General features: G+C 33.4%; 1 protein-coding gene across 2 annotated transcripts in view; it reads right to left on the minus strand.

Annotated features, from left to right (window-relative positions):
* LOC107451892 (P protein) overlaps positions 1 to 17,754 on the minus strand; it is a 39,547-nt gene extending 21,793 nt beyond the window's left edge. The window contains exons 1-6 of one of the 2 annotated variants that reach the window (XM_087166459.1): positions 17,478 to 17,754; positions 12,500 to 12,641; positions 7,248 to 7,320; positions 4,304 to 4,440; positions 2,109 to 2,215; positions 442 to 586 (exon numbers count right to left, since the gene is read on the minus strand). In XM_087166459.1, coding sequence (XP_087022585.1) covers positions 442 to 586; positions 2,109 to 2,215; positions 4,304 to 4,440; positions 7,248 to 7,320; positions 12,500 to 12,641; positions 17,478 to 17,569 — 696 coding nt within the window. In that variant the 5' untranslated portion in view covers positions 17,570 to 17,754. The remainder of the gene's footprint in view (positions 1 to 441; positions 587 to 2,108; positions 2,216 to 4,303; positions 4,441 to 7,247; positions 7,321 to 12,499; positions 12,642 to 17,477) is intronic. The other variant, XM_087166460.1, reaches the window with a different exon arrangement.
* Between the last annotated feature and the right edge of the window lie 1,565 nt (positions 17,755 to 19,319).

The following is a 19,319-nucleotide window of genomic DNA, read 5'->3' on the forward strand; positions in this document are numbered from 1 at the left end:
CTACTTTTCCGCATCATATAGTATAGTTCCACGTATGCACTGATTGATATATATCAATCAGTTCAACATTTGGCCAGCACGATACCCATATGTGTGCACTATTCCATGCATGTCTTCAACCACCAGGAAAAGCTTAGAGCATCTCCTGCAGTAGTATTGGTCATAATGTTTATGTAATTTCAAAATCCCACCGTCTAGTAAATTTCAAGTTTTACTAGTAAAACCTAACTTTTACCGAAATGGCTAGGCAAAAGTCCGAAGGATTCTTTAATATGATTCAATTTTGCTCCTTTAGCAAGCCTTTTCGTTAAAACCTAGAACTTACCAAGCCACTTTGGTAAATCCAAAGCTTTACCGGTACAAACTAAGATTTACCTGACTGACAGTAACATAAAACTAAATAAAAAATTATGATCCTTTTATAAGATATCGATGACTAACCTTAAACAAGACTAACACATGAAATGCGATGAGTAGACATATGGCTAGGATGACCTTCTGCATAGACACCTTTGATTTCACAGATAAGTCAATGCTGAAGGGAGCATACCTGACATTGGTATTGACCGAAAGCTGATACGTCATGCTATAACAACAACAACAACAATATATATATATATATATATATATATATATATATATATATATATATATATATATATATATATATATATATATATATATATATATATATATATATATATATATATATATATATATATATATATATATATATATATATATATATATATATATATATATATATGCTTCATTGAAAATAAAAGCTTCAATAATTTTAAATATAATTCGAAAAACAATCGAAATAATTTTACGTGTCAATGCCGCTAAATCTTTCTGTTCTGAGCATTTATATTTTGGTCCTACTTCGATATATTTTCTCTCTATATTGAAAAATTAAATTATTGAATTATATTGAAATGAACTGAATTGTATTGAAAAAAAAGCCGACGCTGTTTTGGGTGTTCAATTTCACGTTATGTTGCTGTGCAAAAAACTACAAATTACGAGTAGTAGTAGTAGTAGTAGTAGACTACTAGAGCTGCATAGTAATTTTATATTTTACGAACAAAATGTTCTTTGCTTTGGTGGAAAATATCAATTTCCAAAGGGAAAAAAAAAACAATGAAAGCTTAGCAATTCTGGGGGTTGGTGACTGAAGTAAGCAGGGGTCGGTGTCAATTGATATTTTAAATGATTGTTCACAGAAAGTAAAATAAATGGAGCCTGAATCGAATCCCAGCGATGGCTAGTCGAATATCCTCAGTGGTGGACGGATCATGGGTTAGAGTCCCCTTGCCGTCAGGATAACCGTGGGAGGTTCTCGTGGTCTTCCTCCCCAGGTAACGCAAATGCGGGTCAATTCTATCCACGAAGGCAAATTTCTTCCCATACTTGATATAGCAGTTCCCTTGTCTTCTGGATTGGGTACAAAATTACAAGGTTACGGAGTTGAACATTAGTAGTCGTAAACGGAAAATTGGGTTGGCTGTTCAACGACGGTTATTAAAAAAAAAAGTAGTGCGTTGGTGAAACTTGGTGGCTCAGGGAAGAGAGCGTGCACCTTCCACTGAGATGAACGAATCGATGATTTTTAAACTTAAAAGAAATTCCAAAAGCTTTTGTCTCCAGATTTTCAATGCGAAATCATGAAAAAATTAAGTTACTTCCAGTTAATTTTAGGTGTTTTAGATAAGATTGAAAATTGTAATGAAAATTTCCACAGGATAAATGCTAAAGCTTTATGAAAATTCTTGACAGAAACGGCATTCTCTCAGCAAGCTGAGCTGGTTAAATAATTTTCTAAATGTTGTTCAGTCTGATCAAATTCCTTTTTAACTTACATAAAATGAGTTTTTTTTTTTTAAAGTAAAGTTATCTTAAAATTAATTTGTAACTCAATAATTAAAAAAAAACACTAAAAACTGACTTGAAAAAGAAAGCACCTCGTTTACATGCAAACTCAGTTCAATATATGTGCATATACGTTCGTGTTCTAAAACTTATAGCAAAATCTTCATGTGAAACGAATCAATTAAAAACAAACTAGACCAATCAATGAATGAATATGTCGATAAATAAAATCATACTTTTGGGAAATTTCATCATCAGCTAAATAAAAATCATGCTCTAAAATGTCTTCTTCATCTGACTGACTATCTGGATTCAAAAAAACAGTCCAACCATGAGATATCTTCTGAAAAAAAAATAATAAAAGGACCAGTCAGCTTCGTATTTATTTATTTTTAGATGATATTTTAAGAGAGGTAACTTTTGATTCACACGATTTTGTTACCGAGTAAAAAGTAATTTAAGGTAACTTAAAGTAGCGTGTGAAGCCGATCACTGGTCTAGTGGTTACTGTACTGGACTACATGGCCAATGGTTGTGGGTTCGAATCCCAACGTAGGCCTGAATGTAACGTTCTCTCTATCTGCGTTCTGTGTCCTTTCTTCTGTGTGAATGCAGCCCGCCCTATGAACCAGTATGTTAACCCTATAGTCAGTCATGTTTGCTAACTTACTGTTATACAAACAAAAAAAATAAGTTGCTTGCAGAAGTCTTTGATATTTACTCATTTTTATTCGTCATGTCAGGAAAGATCAATAATAAGCGTAGATAGGGACTACGTCACCGAATTAGTATTCCTAAAATGTTCTCAAACCATACATTTATTTTGTTTATACCTGCGCTTTTGAATGCTTATATAAAACTACATGATTTAAAATCGACAGTTGAATTTTTTTTTTTAAAAATTGACTAAAAAACAAAATTAATGATTGAAAGGTACTGATTCGTTTCGGTCGGCCGTAAAATATTACCATATTGTTATTGATGCCAATAATGCAAAATAACTTTGACAATTAGTACAATTTATGTTGCTGGTAGTGTAGTAACATCTGTTGTTTTAATGTATACCAAATATAAGGTATTTAATATCGGTATTGTGATAATATACTTTATACGGACCTGTTAAAAGGAAGAAGAGAAAATTGCATAGAAAAAATTGTAATTGTAACAAACTGTGACAAAGAAAATTGCTCGAGTATGGTAAATTTTGAGTATCATGAGTTGGCCTATAGCAATAGCGTCATGCCAAATGATACTAAATATACAGTTAATCTCTAATCCAATAACTTGTTTTGCTTAATCTAAGAACGTAAAGTCACCGGGAAGTGCAACAAATTATATTGCATACATTAAAAAAGATGTGGAATTAATTCTGTTTTATCAATTGTATCGATAAGTCTTTTAGTTTTATACATGATTTTGTAGAGTTGATCAATCAATTCTGATTTATAAATAATTTTCTTTCCTCTTTTTTACAACATAGAAGAACAGTTACTTTACATCCCCTCTCTTGCTCTTGTTCACTTACGTTGCACTAGAGCTACACAATGGGCCATTGGCGACGGTCTGGGAAACATCCCTGAGGATGATCCGAAGACATGCCATCACAATTTTGATCCTCTGCAGAGGGGATGGCACCCCCGCTTCGGTAGCCCAACGACCTGCACGCGAAGTCGAGCACTTTACGGTAGAACAGCTTAACGAGGACCCATACCGCACACCCTCGGTCCCTACGCAGGCTGATCCAAGTGGTCACCCACCCGCACACTGATCGTAGCCAGTGAAGCTTGACTTCGGTGATCTGCTGGGAACCGTAAAACTTTACATCCAGTTAATCAAAACTTTACCAAAAGTACTCCAACTGTGTGTATGTGTGTTTTACTTATTTTTTATTTTGTTGGCATACAAAAAAGTATCGCTGCAACCTCTTAAATGAGTGCCTCACCAACAGTTTTTGCTATAAAATCATATTTTTTTTCCCGGATGCAATATAAATTGCTGAGCCGCGATGGCTCAGGGGATAGAGCGTTCGCCTTTCAATGAGGCGAACCAGGTTCAAATCCTAGTTGATACAAATTCCGTATCCGGCTTGCACCGAACACAGTACTGACGTGAAATGTTCCCAGTGGTAGACGGATCGTGGGTTAGAGTCCCCTTGCCGTCAGGCTAACCGTGGGAGGTTTTCGTGGTCTTCCTCTCCATGTAACGCAAGTGTGGGTTAGCTCCAACAAGAAGTCCTCCACGAAAGCAAAATTTCTCCCAATACTCGATCCAGGAGTTCCCTTGTCTTCTGGATTGGGTTCAAAATGACAAGGCTACGGAGTTGAACCTTAGTAGTCGTAAACCCATAAAATTGGGTCGGCTGTTCAACGACGGTTATAAAATATAAAATGCTGCATTAAATAGACAAGACTTTAATAAAATTCTTCCTTACCTTATACGTACCATCAAACAATAGTTTCGAGATTGAAAAGGTTACTACAGTAGATCCCTCGTTGTCCTTTGCGAGACACGAACTCTTAATCCTCAAATGAATAACACTTTCATCCGAATTACCTGTTATGTTTATTTCTTCGGCTATGCTTAGGAATTCTCAACAAAATGAGGTTTCACAATAAATTAAATTAAAAAATTAAAATTTTAAAAAAACTACAAGTTTAAGTGGATTAAAAAAAATTTAAATAATTTTTTTCAGATTTAAAATGAAAAACATATTGAGCGATACTTTCGCAGTAAATTTCTATCTCCATCGAAAATTCCATCCATGTTTTTTGAGCTGTATAGATCAGGTGATACTATACAGCTTCATTGCTTATACGTCACTGAAACCTGTTTGCACTAGCTTACGTTTGTGTATCAATTGGTTAAATTAGACAATATATAATGTAAATTTAACGATTGGATGAATTCGACGATATATTATATAAACCTAGAATATTTATCATATCCTATATTATATAAGTATATTATAATAATTAGACCAAATTATTAGACGCACTGTAGTTTTTTTATATTGACATGTCTTGTACGAGTTTATAGGCAATATTTTTATATTTAAACAAATGTGTAATGGGCTTTTATTCAGGAGACTTTTTATATACTTCCTATTTGTATTTATTTTTAACGTATTGCATTACAATGTTTACCGATTGATACACAAATGTAAACAAGTGCAAACTGGTTTCAGGCACGAAAAACAATAAAGCTGTATAGAGTATCACGTGATAATTAAGATTTTACATAGAATCTTATAGTACGTCTAATAATTTGGCTAGAGACTGTATATACGACGATTTTCATTTTCGATCTAACAAAAATAAAATTATTGGTTTTTCCTTTTAGCTCTCTTTACGGTAAAAACTGTGGAGTAAAAATTATGTAAATGATTACTCTATTTAAGTTAACCCTTCGCACTCTGATGTTTCCACTGAGCAGGGTTGCCAGACTCTGAGAATAAAAAATACTACGACTTCATCCGAAAAAATACTACAAAATACTACATGTCTTAAGCGCTATCTACAGGACTTATTTGAAAGCTTATGCAGACGAAAACTGAGACAGATGATTATTATTATTATAATTATCATTATTTATATCGTCTGGCTAAAGTTTTTTAGAATTATATTTAAATTTATTTTAGTTGAGGATAAAATAATATTATAATTGAAAAACAATTATCCTTTAACAATTATCTTAAAACAATTATTATCCTTTTGTGCAATTATACTTCAGATATACGTGTAGTAATTAATATTTTTATCAGCAACTTTGTCTTTTGAAAATAAACAAAGAGTTGTGTGTATCATAATAATGTCTCTTGTGTATCATAAACGATTTATTGTATAAAATTGAACCTAAATGAAAATATAAAATCTCATATTTTGTCTCACATCCTACATAGAAAAGAAAAGTAAAATATACTTAATCAACGTGCATAAGAAACAATTTATATCGTATTATAGTCTACTAGTATAAACGAACTTTTATTTTTCACAATCATCACTAGATACAGTGACTAATAGAAAATAAACTGTTGGATTATTTCAGAAATTGTTTTTTACTTCAAAACTAGAGTGGCACTTTTCTTTGTTTCAGGAAATAAAAATAAAATAAATAAATAAAATTTAAAAAAAACTGAAAATACCAAATTTTAGAAAAAATACTACGAAAAATACCATACCCCTTTTTTTGGCGAAAAAATACTACCGTAGTATTAAAAATACTACGTCTGGCAACCCTGCCACTGAGGCACCATCAATAGTCACCACTTTGTTGTTGTTGTTAATTTACGTCGCACTTGGGCTGGCGAAGGTCTGGGAAACATCCCTGAGGATGAACCGAAGACATGCCATCACAATTTTGATCATCTACAGAGGGAATAGCACTCCCCGCTTCTGTGGCCAGACGACCTGCACGCGAAGTGGAGCACTTTACGGTAGAACAATTTAACGAGGACCAATCAGGGTTGGCCCTCAAATGAGGTGAACAGGGTTCGAATTCCAGCATTGGCTGGTCGATACTAATTCCGCACTCAGCTCGCACCGACGACAGAGCTGAAGTAAAATATCTTCAGTGGTACATGGATCATGGGCTAGAGTCCCCACGCCCTCAGGCTAACCGTGGTGTCCCTCTCCATGTTATGCAAATAAGGGTTAGTTCCGCCAATAAATCCTCACGAAGGCGAATTTCTCCCAATATTTGACCCAGGAGTTCCCTTTTTTTATTTTATTTTTTTATAACCGTCGTTGAACAGCCGACCCAATTTCATGGGTTTACGACTACTTACGTTCAACTCCGTAGCCTTGTAATTTTGAACCAATCCAGAAGACAAGGAAGCTCCTGGAGCAGTACCCCCAGAGGTATTGATTTGTTGTGGGAACATGGAGGACTTTGAGACTCGACAGATTTAACGTGCATCAGTCACCATTTACTACACGGGGAGTCTTCGGCCGGCGAGGATCGAACCCATGACCTCTTGGATATGGGCCCAGCGCCCTACCGACCAGGCTATCTCGGCCCCAGGAGTTCCCTTGTCTTCTGGATTGGTTTCAAAATCACAAGACTACGAAGTTGAACATTAGTAATCGTAAACCCGAAATCGGGTCGGCTGTTCAACGCCGGCTATAAATATTTATTTGTTGGTAGTTGTAAATATTTTAAATTTCTTTCTTTTTTTTTTCTTTTTAGCTAAGGTGCTTTTGAAATATGTAAATTAATAATAATTATTTATTATTGTAATTGAAACATATATGGTATCATAACTATTGTACATTTCACTATAAAAATAATGATAATTATTGTTCTAAACTTTAAATTTTTAAGCTCGTTTTGAATATTTTGTCAGACTTGAGTGAAGCACAATAAAAAAAAAAGGATACTGTTAGTCCGCCCTCTTGAAATAAAAGTCGAGTTCCATTCTCCATTCTCTACATCAACAAAGCTCAAAGATACCTGAAAACATAATGAATAATAAACAGTGCCCGGTAACCACACATTCTCAATAAATACATTTTTTGAACCCTAATTGTAACAACTTACATTTTGTAAGAAAAGAAATTTAAAAGCAATTAAAAATAATAATACTTCCAATGGAAAAACGGGCTTAGCAGCAGTGAATCCAAAAGGAATTTAAACAAAAGAGACAATGAAAATATGAAATTAAATGGATAAATATGACAACCAAGGCTGACGTCTTCAGGGGGTACCAGCTCCGGAAGTTATAAAAGCAAAACCTCTTCTATCGAGAGAGCGAGACAAAAGTCTGAAATTGCTCTCTCCGTATCCCAAAGTCCAGGAAAAGAATATAATACATAATATATCTATCTATATTATATAAAACGCTAATACGTATGTATCAATAAAACCGATGATATTTCTTTTCTCGCGTTGGCAACAGTTTTCATTTTTAATTGATGGTCTTCGGCGCGCAAGAGCACGTCATATGGCTAAACTATATTATATAAAACGCTAATTCGTATGTATCAATAAAACCGATGATATTTCTTTTCTCGCGTTGGCAACAGTTTTCATTTTTAATTGATGGTCTTCGGCGCGCAAGAGCACGTCATATGGCTAAACTATATTATATAAAACGCTAATACGTTTTAATTGATAGGCTTCGGCGCGCAAGAGCACGTAGTGAGCATATGTCTAATCGGGTGAATTCTCACCGAATTTTAAAAAAAATTCTCACAAAATTATCTACATCGAAGCCGATGCTTTACATCCGGCGTTCAGTACTATTTCATATTGTTTTACAACACATAGTTTTAGCCCTTTGGTGGGAAAGACTTTAAAACAAAACTTACAAAAGTTACTTTTCTCAACAACTGAAATTTAGTATAGTGTGATTAAGAAAAATATGTTTGCGATTTCAAATTAATATTGAAATGGACAGGTTTAGAATTTTCTACAGTGAAAAGTTTTCGGAACTTCAGTGTTCAAAAAAGTATACAAAAGCTAGACGTTAAGAACGTATCCAATGAGCGAGTAAAGCGAGCATCGGATTGCAAAGCAATCCGAAATGAACTGCGAAAGCAGTTCCGAGGGTTGGCGAGCGCCAGCGAGCAGGGGACGAAGCCTCCTAGTTGTATATTATTTTCTTTAGTTCATTTGCAAAAACGTCTATTATAAATAACTCGACAATAAACTAATATTTTATCAAAAAAAATACCAATTTATTTGGCTTATTATAATAGCATGGTGGAGTTATTTATATACAATGCAGTAAACCAGATCGTTCTTGTTGAAATATTATTCTTTCTCGTCTACAACTTTTACTTAACTTAAATTTATTATTTCTTTATGTATTTTATTGTAACCATGATGTATTTTTGTTTTTTGTAACCAACAACTGCGATGAATAATTATTTTGTTTATGTTCTACATGGCTTCGTGCCCGTCTTTGTGTTAAGTAAGGAAATATAATGAAAGAATTGAAATCTTTGTAAAAGAATATAGAATGTGTCAAATTAAGCGAATTGATACTTGATGGACTTAGCTTACTAGAAATGGAATGGAAAGTACAGTTACTGAAGTAAACAAATACCACTGTAAGGGAAGGTTTTTTATCTTCCTACTATGTGCGATTTTGGATAAATAAAAACGAAGTAAATTGGAGACATCACAACATTTAATATACACAGTTATTTACAAGTTAATATAAAATATATAAATCCATTAATACTTTTACATCCCAATGTCTGGAACGTCAATATAGTAATTATTATTATTGAGTTGTCTTAGCAACGTTGTTTTTATTTTTCATAAAACTAAATATAAATGCTTGTTATGTTATTGCTCTTGCGCACCACAGCACTCCCCCCTAGTGAGTTACTCGAACGATGAAGAACCTCATGTGTAACGTGCTGGAATGCGCACTGTACGTCCAGATCTAGTCACTTGGGGTGGAATAACAAGCTTCACTCTTTTGTTTCCGTTGCCTTGCTCTGTAGCAGCTTTAGAAATTGTAGACGATGAAATAGGCCCAAAATTCTTTTCAACCAGTAAAGGTGTTTCTGAAGTCTTTTCAGATTCTGTAGAATTGTCCGAAAAATAGGGCTTTATTCTATCTATAGATACATTAACTTCTTTTTGTTTCATTTTAACAGTGAAAATTTTATCGGTTCTCTTTAAAACTTTATATGGTCCATGATATGGTTGTTGCAAACTATGACGAACACTGTCAGTACGGACAAACACGTGTGAGCAAGTTTTTAAATCTTGGAATATAAATGGTTTCTGCTTCGATTGATGACGAAATGGGACGGGTTTTAATTTTTCCATGGTGCTTTTTAAATTCTGAATGAATTCTGAATGCGCTTCAATGTTTGAATTTTCAAAAAATTCTAGACCACGTAGAACGGCGTGCATAAATCTCTGGAATGTCTGCGCTGCGTTACGAAGTCCAAAAGTCATCAAAGGAAATTCGAACAGTCCGAATGGCGTACTAATAGCTGTTTTTTCTATATCTGCTGGTTCCATGGGAATTTGATGATAAGCTCGATGAAGATCTAATGTGGAATATACAGTGCAACCTTCTAATTGGTGTGTAAAATCATGCAGATGTGGCATAGGATATCTATCCGGTAATGTAGCTGCATTTAAAGCACGATAGTCTCCGCACGGTCTCCATTCGCCATTTTTTTCTTGACCAGATGTAATGGACTAGACCAAGGGCTGCTTGATGGTCGGCATATGCCACGCTCAAGCATGTAGTCAAATTCTGCTTTGGCGATTTTTAGTTTCTCTGGAGCCAATCTACGCACTCTAGATGTTATGGGTGGACCTTTTGTAACAATAGCATGAGTGACATTATGGTTGACGTTAACTTTATCCACTTCTATTTTTTCTGAAGATAAGTTTTTGAATTCTTGCAGCAGAGAATGAATATCTGGATCTAGATTATTACTATCGAGGGGTGTTAAAAATGAAGATGGTCCTTTGATTATTTTAGTTGAGACTGTCAATGATGTTAAAGGATCAAGCAAACGTTTTTGTTTAATGTCTACCAAAAGTCCATGTGCCTTAAGAAAATCTGCGCCAATTATTGGCTTTGAGACGTCTGCTATGATGAAATTCCATTTGAAACGTCTTCTCAAGCCTAAATCTAAACTGATAAGTTGCTTGCCGTAAGTTTTGATTGAACTTGAATTTGCAGCAAAAAGTTTAAAATCAGATGGGAACAGTTTATTGGGTTTTGGCGGTGGAATTACAGACACGTCAGCCCCAGTGTCAATAAGATAGTGCCTTTTGCTTGACTTGTCAAAAAGAAAGAGGCGGCAATTTGGATGGCCGTAGTCGTTGGCCTCTTCAATCGACTGGCCCGTTAGTTTTCCGAAGTATTTGTTGGTTTTTGAAATTGGCAAGGTTTAACACAGCGATGTGCCTTGTTTCCAAATTTAAAATGGTACCAACATAACTTATAACGAGAAGATTGGGATCTCGAACGGCTACGGTTTCGAGCTGTTACAGATTTATCTTGAGGTCTACTCCTTGTGATGAATGTATCAAATTTCTTAGTTAATTCTGCAATACTACTCTCCAATGAATTAAACTTTTCGTTACGAACGTTATTATGCTCAAAAGTTTTACTGGATACTTTATCAACTGTACATAATTCTGTTGAGCTAAATATGCCAATAATTTTGTCTGCCATCTCTGCCATTTTATCCAAAGAATCAGAGCTAATAGATAATATAGCTTGAACCTGTTGTGGTAGCCTCTGTAGCCAAAGTGATTTTAACAATTCCTCGGAAATGGAATTTTCAGCCAAACCTTTCATTTGTCGCAACAAGTCAGATGGACGCTTATCGCCAAGATTAAGTGTAGTCAACACCTTTTTTAACCTGGCTTCTTCAGAATCTGTCAATCTACTTAACAATGCATTTTTTAAGGCGTCGTATTTTCCATTCATTGGCGGGTTTAACAAAATATCCTCAACGAAATCTAAGACATTTTCGTCCAATGAGGCGACGACAATGTTATACTTAGTTAAATCACGAGTAATATTGCCGTTAGCAAACTGTGCTTCAAGTTGTAAGAACCATAACTTAGGTTTATGTCGCCAAAAAATTGGTGGTTTAACTGCCACTTTGTTTACTTCTAAATTCACATTATCTTGAGTTGATGAATTTAAATTATCATTTGTGCTTTCCTCCATGTTTAATATAAAGATAATTATAAAATAATGGTAATGCACAAACCTTTCTTTTATCCAAATAAAATCTTCGCACTGTTAAACTAATCACGTCCTGAGGTCACCAGTTGTAAGGGAAGGTTTTTTATCTTCCTACTATGTGCGATTTTGGATAAATAAAAACGAAGTAAATTGGAGACATCACAACATTTAATATACACAGTTATTTACAAGTTAATATAAAATATATAAATCCATTAATACTTTTACATCCCAATGTCTGGAACGTCAATATAGTAATTATTATTATTGAGTTGTCTTAGCAACGTTGTTTTTATTTTTCATAAAACTAAATATAAATGCTTGTTATGTTATTGCTCTTGCGCACCACACCACGTTTCAACAACCAATCAGGATCGATATGCTCACACTATAGTGCTGCTTTGAGGAACACTCCACCAGAATCAAAGTATGGAACTGTCTGCTGCTATGGTAACAAGTGAGTGCACATTTCTAATGGGGGTGCAATCTGAGAATGAAGGTGCGGATTGGTTTTCTCACGCCGACCTATGCCAAGATTACAATAAGACAAAACTATTCACCCCACACGGCTATTCGAAGTGACTTTCCCACGTAACCATGGTACCCGCTATAACGCGAGACTGATGTCTGGAGGAGTTCTCCTGAAAGCCGCACTATACGTCACTTGCAAGCATCTCATTAAATACAAATAGTAGTTAAACGGCTTTAAATATTATCACAATTAAATGAGAGTTATGATAACTAAATTAATGAGAATTAAGTTACCATATTATTACAAGAAAGTAAAAGACAGAGAAGTTTGAATTTAAACTATACGGAAGCCTTTAATATGCTCATTATTTTAGTCAAATGTGGAAGACTCTTGATTCCGCCCTCTGGCAGAGTTTTATCTGGAGGTTAGTCAGGTAATGTGCACATTAATGGTATCACGATTAAAAAGAAGAAACTCACCGTGCATAAAATGAATAATAGGATAAAGAAAATTTTTTGTATGAGGCTGAGAATTTGGGGAAGTTTCTCCCTCATCCAAGTTGAATCAGGAGAAAGGGAGGGATCCATTTTTTCGCCATTTTCTTCATCATCGTCTTCTCGACTGGAAGGAAAAAGAATTAAAAATATCAAGTGTGTGTATCTGTCATTTCCAAAAATAGGTTTTCTTTTATGATAACAAGGGAAAAATTACAGAACAATGAAAAAAGGGGGGGAAAGAAAAATAATAATAAAAATAACAAAAAACCAGAAAAAAAGATCAAAACAATGTTTTTTTTTCTTCTTCTTAATGTTCTTGTGTTTTTTTGTTTTTATTTATTATGATATATATATATATATATATATATATATATATATATATATATATATATATATATATATATATATATATATATATATATATATATATATATATATATATATATATATATATATATATATATACCGAAGAGCCATTACATAATGACCACCCTCCATCTATAACAATGAGCTCGCCCAGGTTTTCATGGTTTCTCGCCCAGAAACAATGTTTTCATGGGGCACATTAGGACCCATAATCCTCATAGAACAATCCCTGACGTCTGTAAGCTGCTTGAACATAGTTGCAGACCAGGTTCACCCACTCATGGCAACAGTTTTTACTGCGGGGGATGGTGTTTACTATAATGCACTATGTCATAAGGGTCGAATCGTCATGGATTGGTTCGAGGAACATTCCAGAGACTTTCAAGTCATGTCTTGGCCCCCAAATTCACCTGACCTTAATCCAATAGAGCATTTGTGGTCCTACATGTTATTAGCAGGGTGGTCATAATGTAATGGTTCTTCGGCGTATATATTTATTTATATATATATGTATGTATGTATGTTTAAAATACATTTCAATTGTTGGTCGACGACTAATGCGAAGATTTCTGATGCATCAGAAATCTGATGCATCGCCTGGAACGAAAGTCGCTGTATCGACTTGCCGATATAGGCGTTAAATCGATATGTCGCGATACATCGATTTATAGCCCAGTCCTAATAGTTATAAAGCACTTCTTACCTCATCAACAATACACCGACATCAAAACTTAAACCTAAATGATGGTTTGTAAAATAAGCTTAATTACGCTGCTCGAACGATATGCTAACACTAACATATGATGGTGCAATGATTGCAACAGGAACGAATAGCAATAAAGAAGTAAAACGAGGCCAAATCTGGACTGTTTTTAAAGCAAGTTCTTTTTTAAATCTAGCAACCATGTCACCTTAATTTAACGATACACCTATAAATAACTAAAACAAATTTTCACTTCAAACTCTCCAGAATTATTTAATATCTAATGAAATACAGCAGATTTTAGCTTAGAAATTATATAATTTATTTCCTTCATTAAAAACAAAATTATCTGTTTGAAAATATCGCCTCACAGAATAAGTTGTAGTAAGCAGTTGTATATTTTTTAACCTGCAGATCAAGAGCTCGAGCTTGTTGTTGTTTACATTTATATTGAAAACACCATCCATAAATACATGTCGAAATAATTGCACGGATTACACTTCATAAACCTCTGATATAATCTATATACACTGACAATCCATATCAGACTGATTTTTCGTTGGTCTTTTTAAATACTAGATAAACGTGGGAATTTTTTTTTTTATAAAAATAATATGAATAGAGTCTAATAAAAACGCTTGTAACGATAAAAATGATAAAGGAAAGATGAATAAAAAGTTTCTATTGATTCCCTATTGTTCTCGATAATAAACGTTCTTAGAACAAATATTTTATCTTGTTCGATAAAAATCTCTTTAGTGAAGTGCAATTTTTTTACTCCTCCTAAACCTCATCATCTTTTAAATGCCTAAAAAGATGTGTTTTATCAATAAAAACACATATTTTTGGTAAATCTAAGAACGAAAACATAATTTAAGGGCCATAATTCAGTTGCTTAACCAGACGTTAAGCAACTGAAATAAAATTCGATCTGGTTTCCGTTGGATTGATTCAAAAAAAGCCGGATTCAAATGAAACATTTTGAACGTTTTTTGTCACGTGACAGCATGATAGTTTGGGGGGGGGGGGAGAAATTGGATAGGATGGGAAGATAAAAATTTCGTTCAAATACTCCTTGACAATTTTATGTAAATAATACACTGACTGAACAAGGATATACTAGTTTTTAATTAAGAGATGCAAATATTTCTATTTTTTTTATTACCATTAATAAAGTAAAATCCAAAATTGTGATACCATCTTCATCAGCAATTGATTTTAATTTATGTTTTTTTAACTTATTACTCATAAAAATAAATTTGCATACATTTGATTAATTTCATATAATCAATAAATAAAAAAATTAATTTAATACTTGATTAATTTATTTCAGTTTTTGATACAAACTTAGAATTTCCGATCTGGGTAAACGCATAGGTTTTTGATGGATAAAGTATTTTGAAATTGTAAACAGTATTATGTAAAACAAATATTAAAAAGTACTTTTTATCATATTTTAACAATTTTAAATATATTACCACAAGAGCTTAAAACATTTAATAAAGAGAATCTTAAAAATGGAAACTCATCATCATTGTATTCGAAATCGTTTGTAATAATTATTCTAAATCAAACTTAATCACTTGCATAAAGAAGCAATACTAATACGAAGCATAAGGGTGCGAATCTTTATTGCAGTGCGCATGGCGTGTATACTTGTCGTGTAAAATAAAATAAAAAGTATTGCCACTGAGCGTGAAACTCGAAATTTCAAAGAAGTAAAGCAGAACCGTGGTGGATCAGGGCATAAGGAGTTCGCCTTCCAATGGGGTGAACCGGGTTTGAATCCCAACGATGGCTAGTCGATACGAATTTTCCATCCAGCTTGCTCCAACCACAGTGCTGGCGTAAAACATCCTCAGAGGTAAACGGATCACGGATTAGAGTCCCCTTGTCATCAGGCTAACCGTGGGAGGTTTTCCTCTCCATGTAACGTAAATGCAGGTTAGTTCCATCAAAAAGTCCTCGACGAAGGGACATTTCTCCCAATACTTGATTCCCTTGTCTTCTGGATTGGGTTCAAAATTACAAGACTACAGAGTCGAACATTAGTCGTCGTAAACCCAAAAAATTGGTTAGGCTGTTCAACGACGGTTATAAAATAAAATGAAATAAAAAAAAGAATATTATTTTATGGTATGTTTCCTTAATATTACCAACTAGTAAGCATTTTATATTACTTGAGGTGAAGGAGGGGGCGAAGCTCACGACTCGAAACGAATTGCATGCGTTGAGCCGGACGGCGAAATTCGCAAAATTATGCAAACCAAATTTTATTCGTTAATGGAACTCTAAATGTTAGACTCTCTTACGACGGAATCCCGATTTCATTAATAAAGTATATAAAGACAATTTTGAACATACTAATCAATGAAAATATTTAATGATAGGAATGAAATTTTTTCATTAATAATCTTGTACTACTTGAACAGTCTATAATACTGAAGTAATTTATAAGTCTACGATTTTTTTTTCTTTGTGCATATACATAAGTTAAAAATGAATAAAATATGTCAAATGAAGATTTTCTTTGAAATGAAAACTAAAAAGAACTGCTATAAATTTTGAAATTGGTTATTAGGGAAACATATTTCTTTATCAACGAATTCATTTATTTTGATTTGCTAAAAACGAATACTAACGCAATTCTTGATTTATTCAATGTATTGTTATTAAAAAATTAAATCTGCATTTTTAAATATATTTCATTTTTATTGGCATTTTACTTAAAATAATGTCAGACGAAATATTACATAAATAATCGATTGGATCCTAATATAATAAACCACTGGTGTAAGCAATTGACGAGTCCTTTGTTCTAGGAGGTTAAGACCCAGACATTCTTGAATTGAATACAAGAATCCGAAGCATTCGATTGCAAACTATAGTATCTCGATTTTACCCCATATTGTATCGTATGTATTTTATTTTTTTGACAATTTTTTAACAAGTTTCTACTAAAAAGAATCTTTTAAGAAATAAATTAGTATTTTTTGGCTAAATGAAAATGCTGCCTTATCGGAATCGTTATAACCTAAATTTGACTCGTTTAGAAGATTATTAGTTAGAATTATTGTTTTCGTCACCGCTTTATAATTACATATTTTGTTTCTTCATAATTTTAATGCATCAGCATATTTTCTTCATAATTATTATCGTCTTTTGATACTAATGCATTATTATGAGTATCAATAAACTAAAACATTTATCAAAATTTAATAACGATTGCTATTCTATATTGTGTAGTATTGATACTTTTCTTTGAATACCTTTTCGATGCTAAATATCAATATGTGCCATTTCTTGTTCCTACAATTCAGAATCTTTTTAAGTGCGCCCACTCGTTCAAATTATTTAGAGGTTTGAATCAATTTTTTTATTTTTCTATCTCTTAATTTAAATATCAGATTCTAATTATTTTACTTAAACCGTTGAGAACCTATTTCAAAGATAGGTGGTCGCAGCGGACAAGGATCAAGGTAGTGGCATGTAGAAATATTTGAACACGATTAGATGCATCTGGAAAGAGGAGTGTAAAATCAGTGGAGAATTTATTTTTTTAAAAAAATCAAAGGATATTTATTCTTATAAATCTAAATTCATTTTAGTTGTTAATATAAGCGGTAAGTTATTCTACGGCACGGAATTATTTCCAACGAAATATTCTTTCATTTTCCGAGAGGTTAAAAATAGTTAAATTTTAACAACCTACTATTTGAAATTAATATTTAAGCTCAACTATTTTGATAGTAAAATTCTATTCCGCATAAAATAATTCGCTTAAGCCAAATATTAAAATGATAATAATAGTTTGATGATAAAATTAACATGTAAAGATTTAAGGTCAATGATAGCACCGACACTGGGGGGGGGGTAGAAAAGAAATCATACCTTTGCGTGTAGGAGTAGGCATAGCAGGGGCCCTCGTGACTTCCATTTAGAAGTGGAGTATTTTCAGAACTATTACTGCTCCCGCTCGACATTTTATTTCTGCCGATTGAGTTTCGGAAATCGGGCGTTGGGTGATAAGGTGTGACTTTTAGTTGTTCTTATCTTTTCCCTATTTATGATAGGTCAATAAAACATTTGGCGCCCACTCTTTGATGGAAAACCTTCCGTTTCAAGAGGGTCTGCAGCGATATTTATGCATTGTGTCGAATTTAATGTCGTCTCTGTATGTGCCGTTCAAATATTTAAAGCGAGGTTTTAGAATTTTCTTTTTGCTGACAAGCGGACAGGAGCAATGCTTGCGCAAAATATTAAAATCGCATCATTTCAAAAACTTTTTACATCTTAACAAAAAAGGACCAAGAAAATTACTTTTGGAGTTTTATTTAATTTTATAACCGTTGATGAACAACCAACCGACACAATTTTGTGTCAGCGACTATACCAGTGTTCAACTCCGTAGCCTTGTAATTCTCAACCGAACCCAGAAGACAAATAAACTCCTGAACAAGCATTGGGATTAACTACCCTTTCTTGGGGGACTTTTTGATGGAAACAACCCGCATTTGCTTTACATGGAGAAGAAAACCATGAAAATCACCCACGGTTAGCCTGACGGAAAGGGGATTCTAAACCATAGTCCGCCTAACACTGAAAATATTTTACGTCAGCACAGTGGTCACACTATATACATTAACAAAATGCAAAATAATTTTCAAAGACTTTACATGATCATGATAAAGTAACAAGTTTCTGACAAAGAACTTTTTTCTTGATTATATTAGCCACCATAAAAAAAGCAAAAGTTTTTTTCGGTTCGATTTCTGAGGGAGGAAAAGGAAGCCTAAAATTGAGAATGTCTTACAAAATGCAGCAGATTTGCACATGAGAAATCTAGAATCTCACCGAATGCAGCTCAGTAGGCGCACATGCGGACTCGCAAATATTTCATCAAACATGTAAAATGATTGGCCCTTGCATACGCTACGGACCAACGGTACGCCAAAATGGATTGTGAAAACGTTGAATAGAACAATGTGAAAACCGCACTTTTGCACAATACATGACGAAAACCGACATGGTTAAAAAAAATAATCTCATTTTCAAAAAGGGAATATTAAGCACTTTTAAAAAACCTTCAATGAAAAAAGCACCTTTAAGAGCTTTTAAAAAACGAAAATGGAAAATAAGCAAAAAAAACGTTACGCACTATGGGAATATAGAGAGCACTCAGCGGTGATTAACGTTTTTAATGGTCATGCCCGAACTATTATCTAACTAATATTATTTCATACGTTTATAATGAGCAGATAAGAAACTTATAATTCATTTTTAGTGGCAGGTATTAAAACAAATGTTTAAGAAAATTTCTATTTGATAAGTTCAAAAGAATAAAAGTAAAATTTTTAGTTTAAGATGAAACAATACACTTAATAAAGAGAGTTTAAAATAAGTGGGATGAATAAAGCGAGTGTTTCCAAAAATATGCACATAGGAAACTGAATCGCAACTTACTACAACAATGAAAAAGATCACAAAAATTCTAGACATAACAAAATTTGAAACGATGAACGTATAGAAAATTCGTTATATGTAGACAACCACTTCATTATATGGAGAATATTTTGATTACTATTTAAAGTTCGGATTGAAAAATGCGCTATAGGAAGGAATCTCTAAGGGAACTATGTTGTAAAGAGACTCCCTATATTTAGCTAGTTAATAATTTACAAACCAAATTAAGTGTTTTGCAATTACTATTTTCAATAAATAATACTTTGAATA

Source organism: Parasteatoda tepidariorum, chromosome 6, assembly GCF_982258835.1.
Source record: "Parasteatoda tepidariorum strain Cologne lab strain chromosome 6, Ptep-v5.0, whole genome shotgun sequence".
NCBI classification, from domain to species: domain Eukaryota; kingdom Metazoa; phylum Arthropoda; class Arachnida; order Araneae; family Theridiidae; genus Parasteatoda; species Parasteatoda tepidariorum.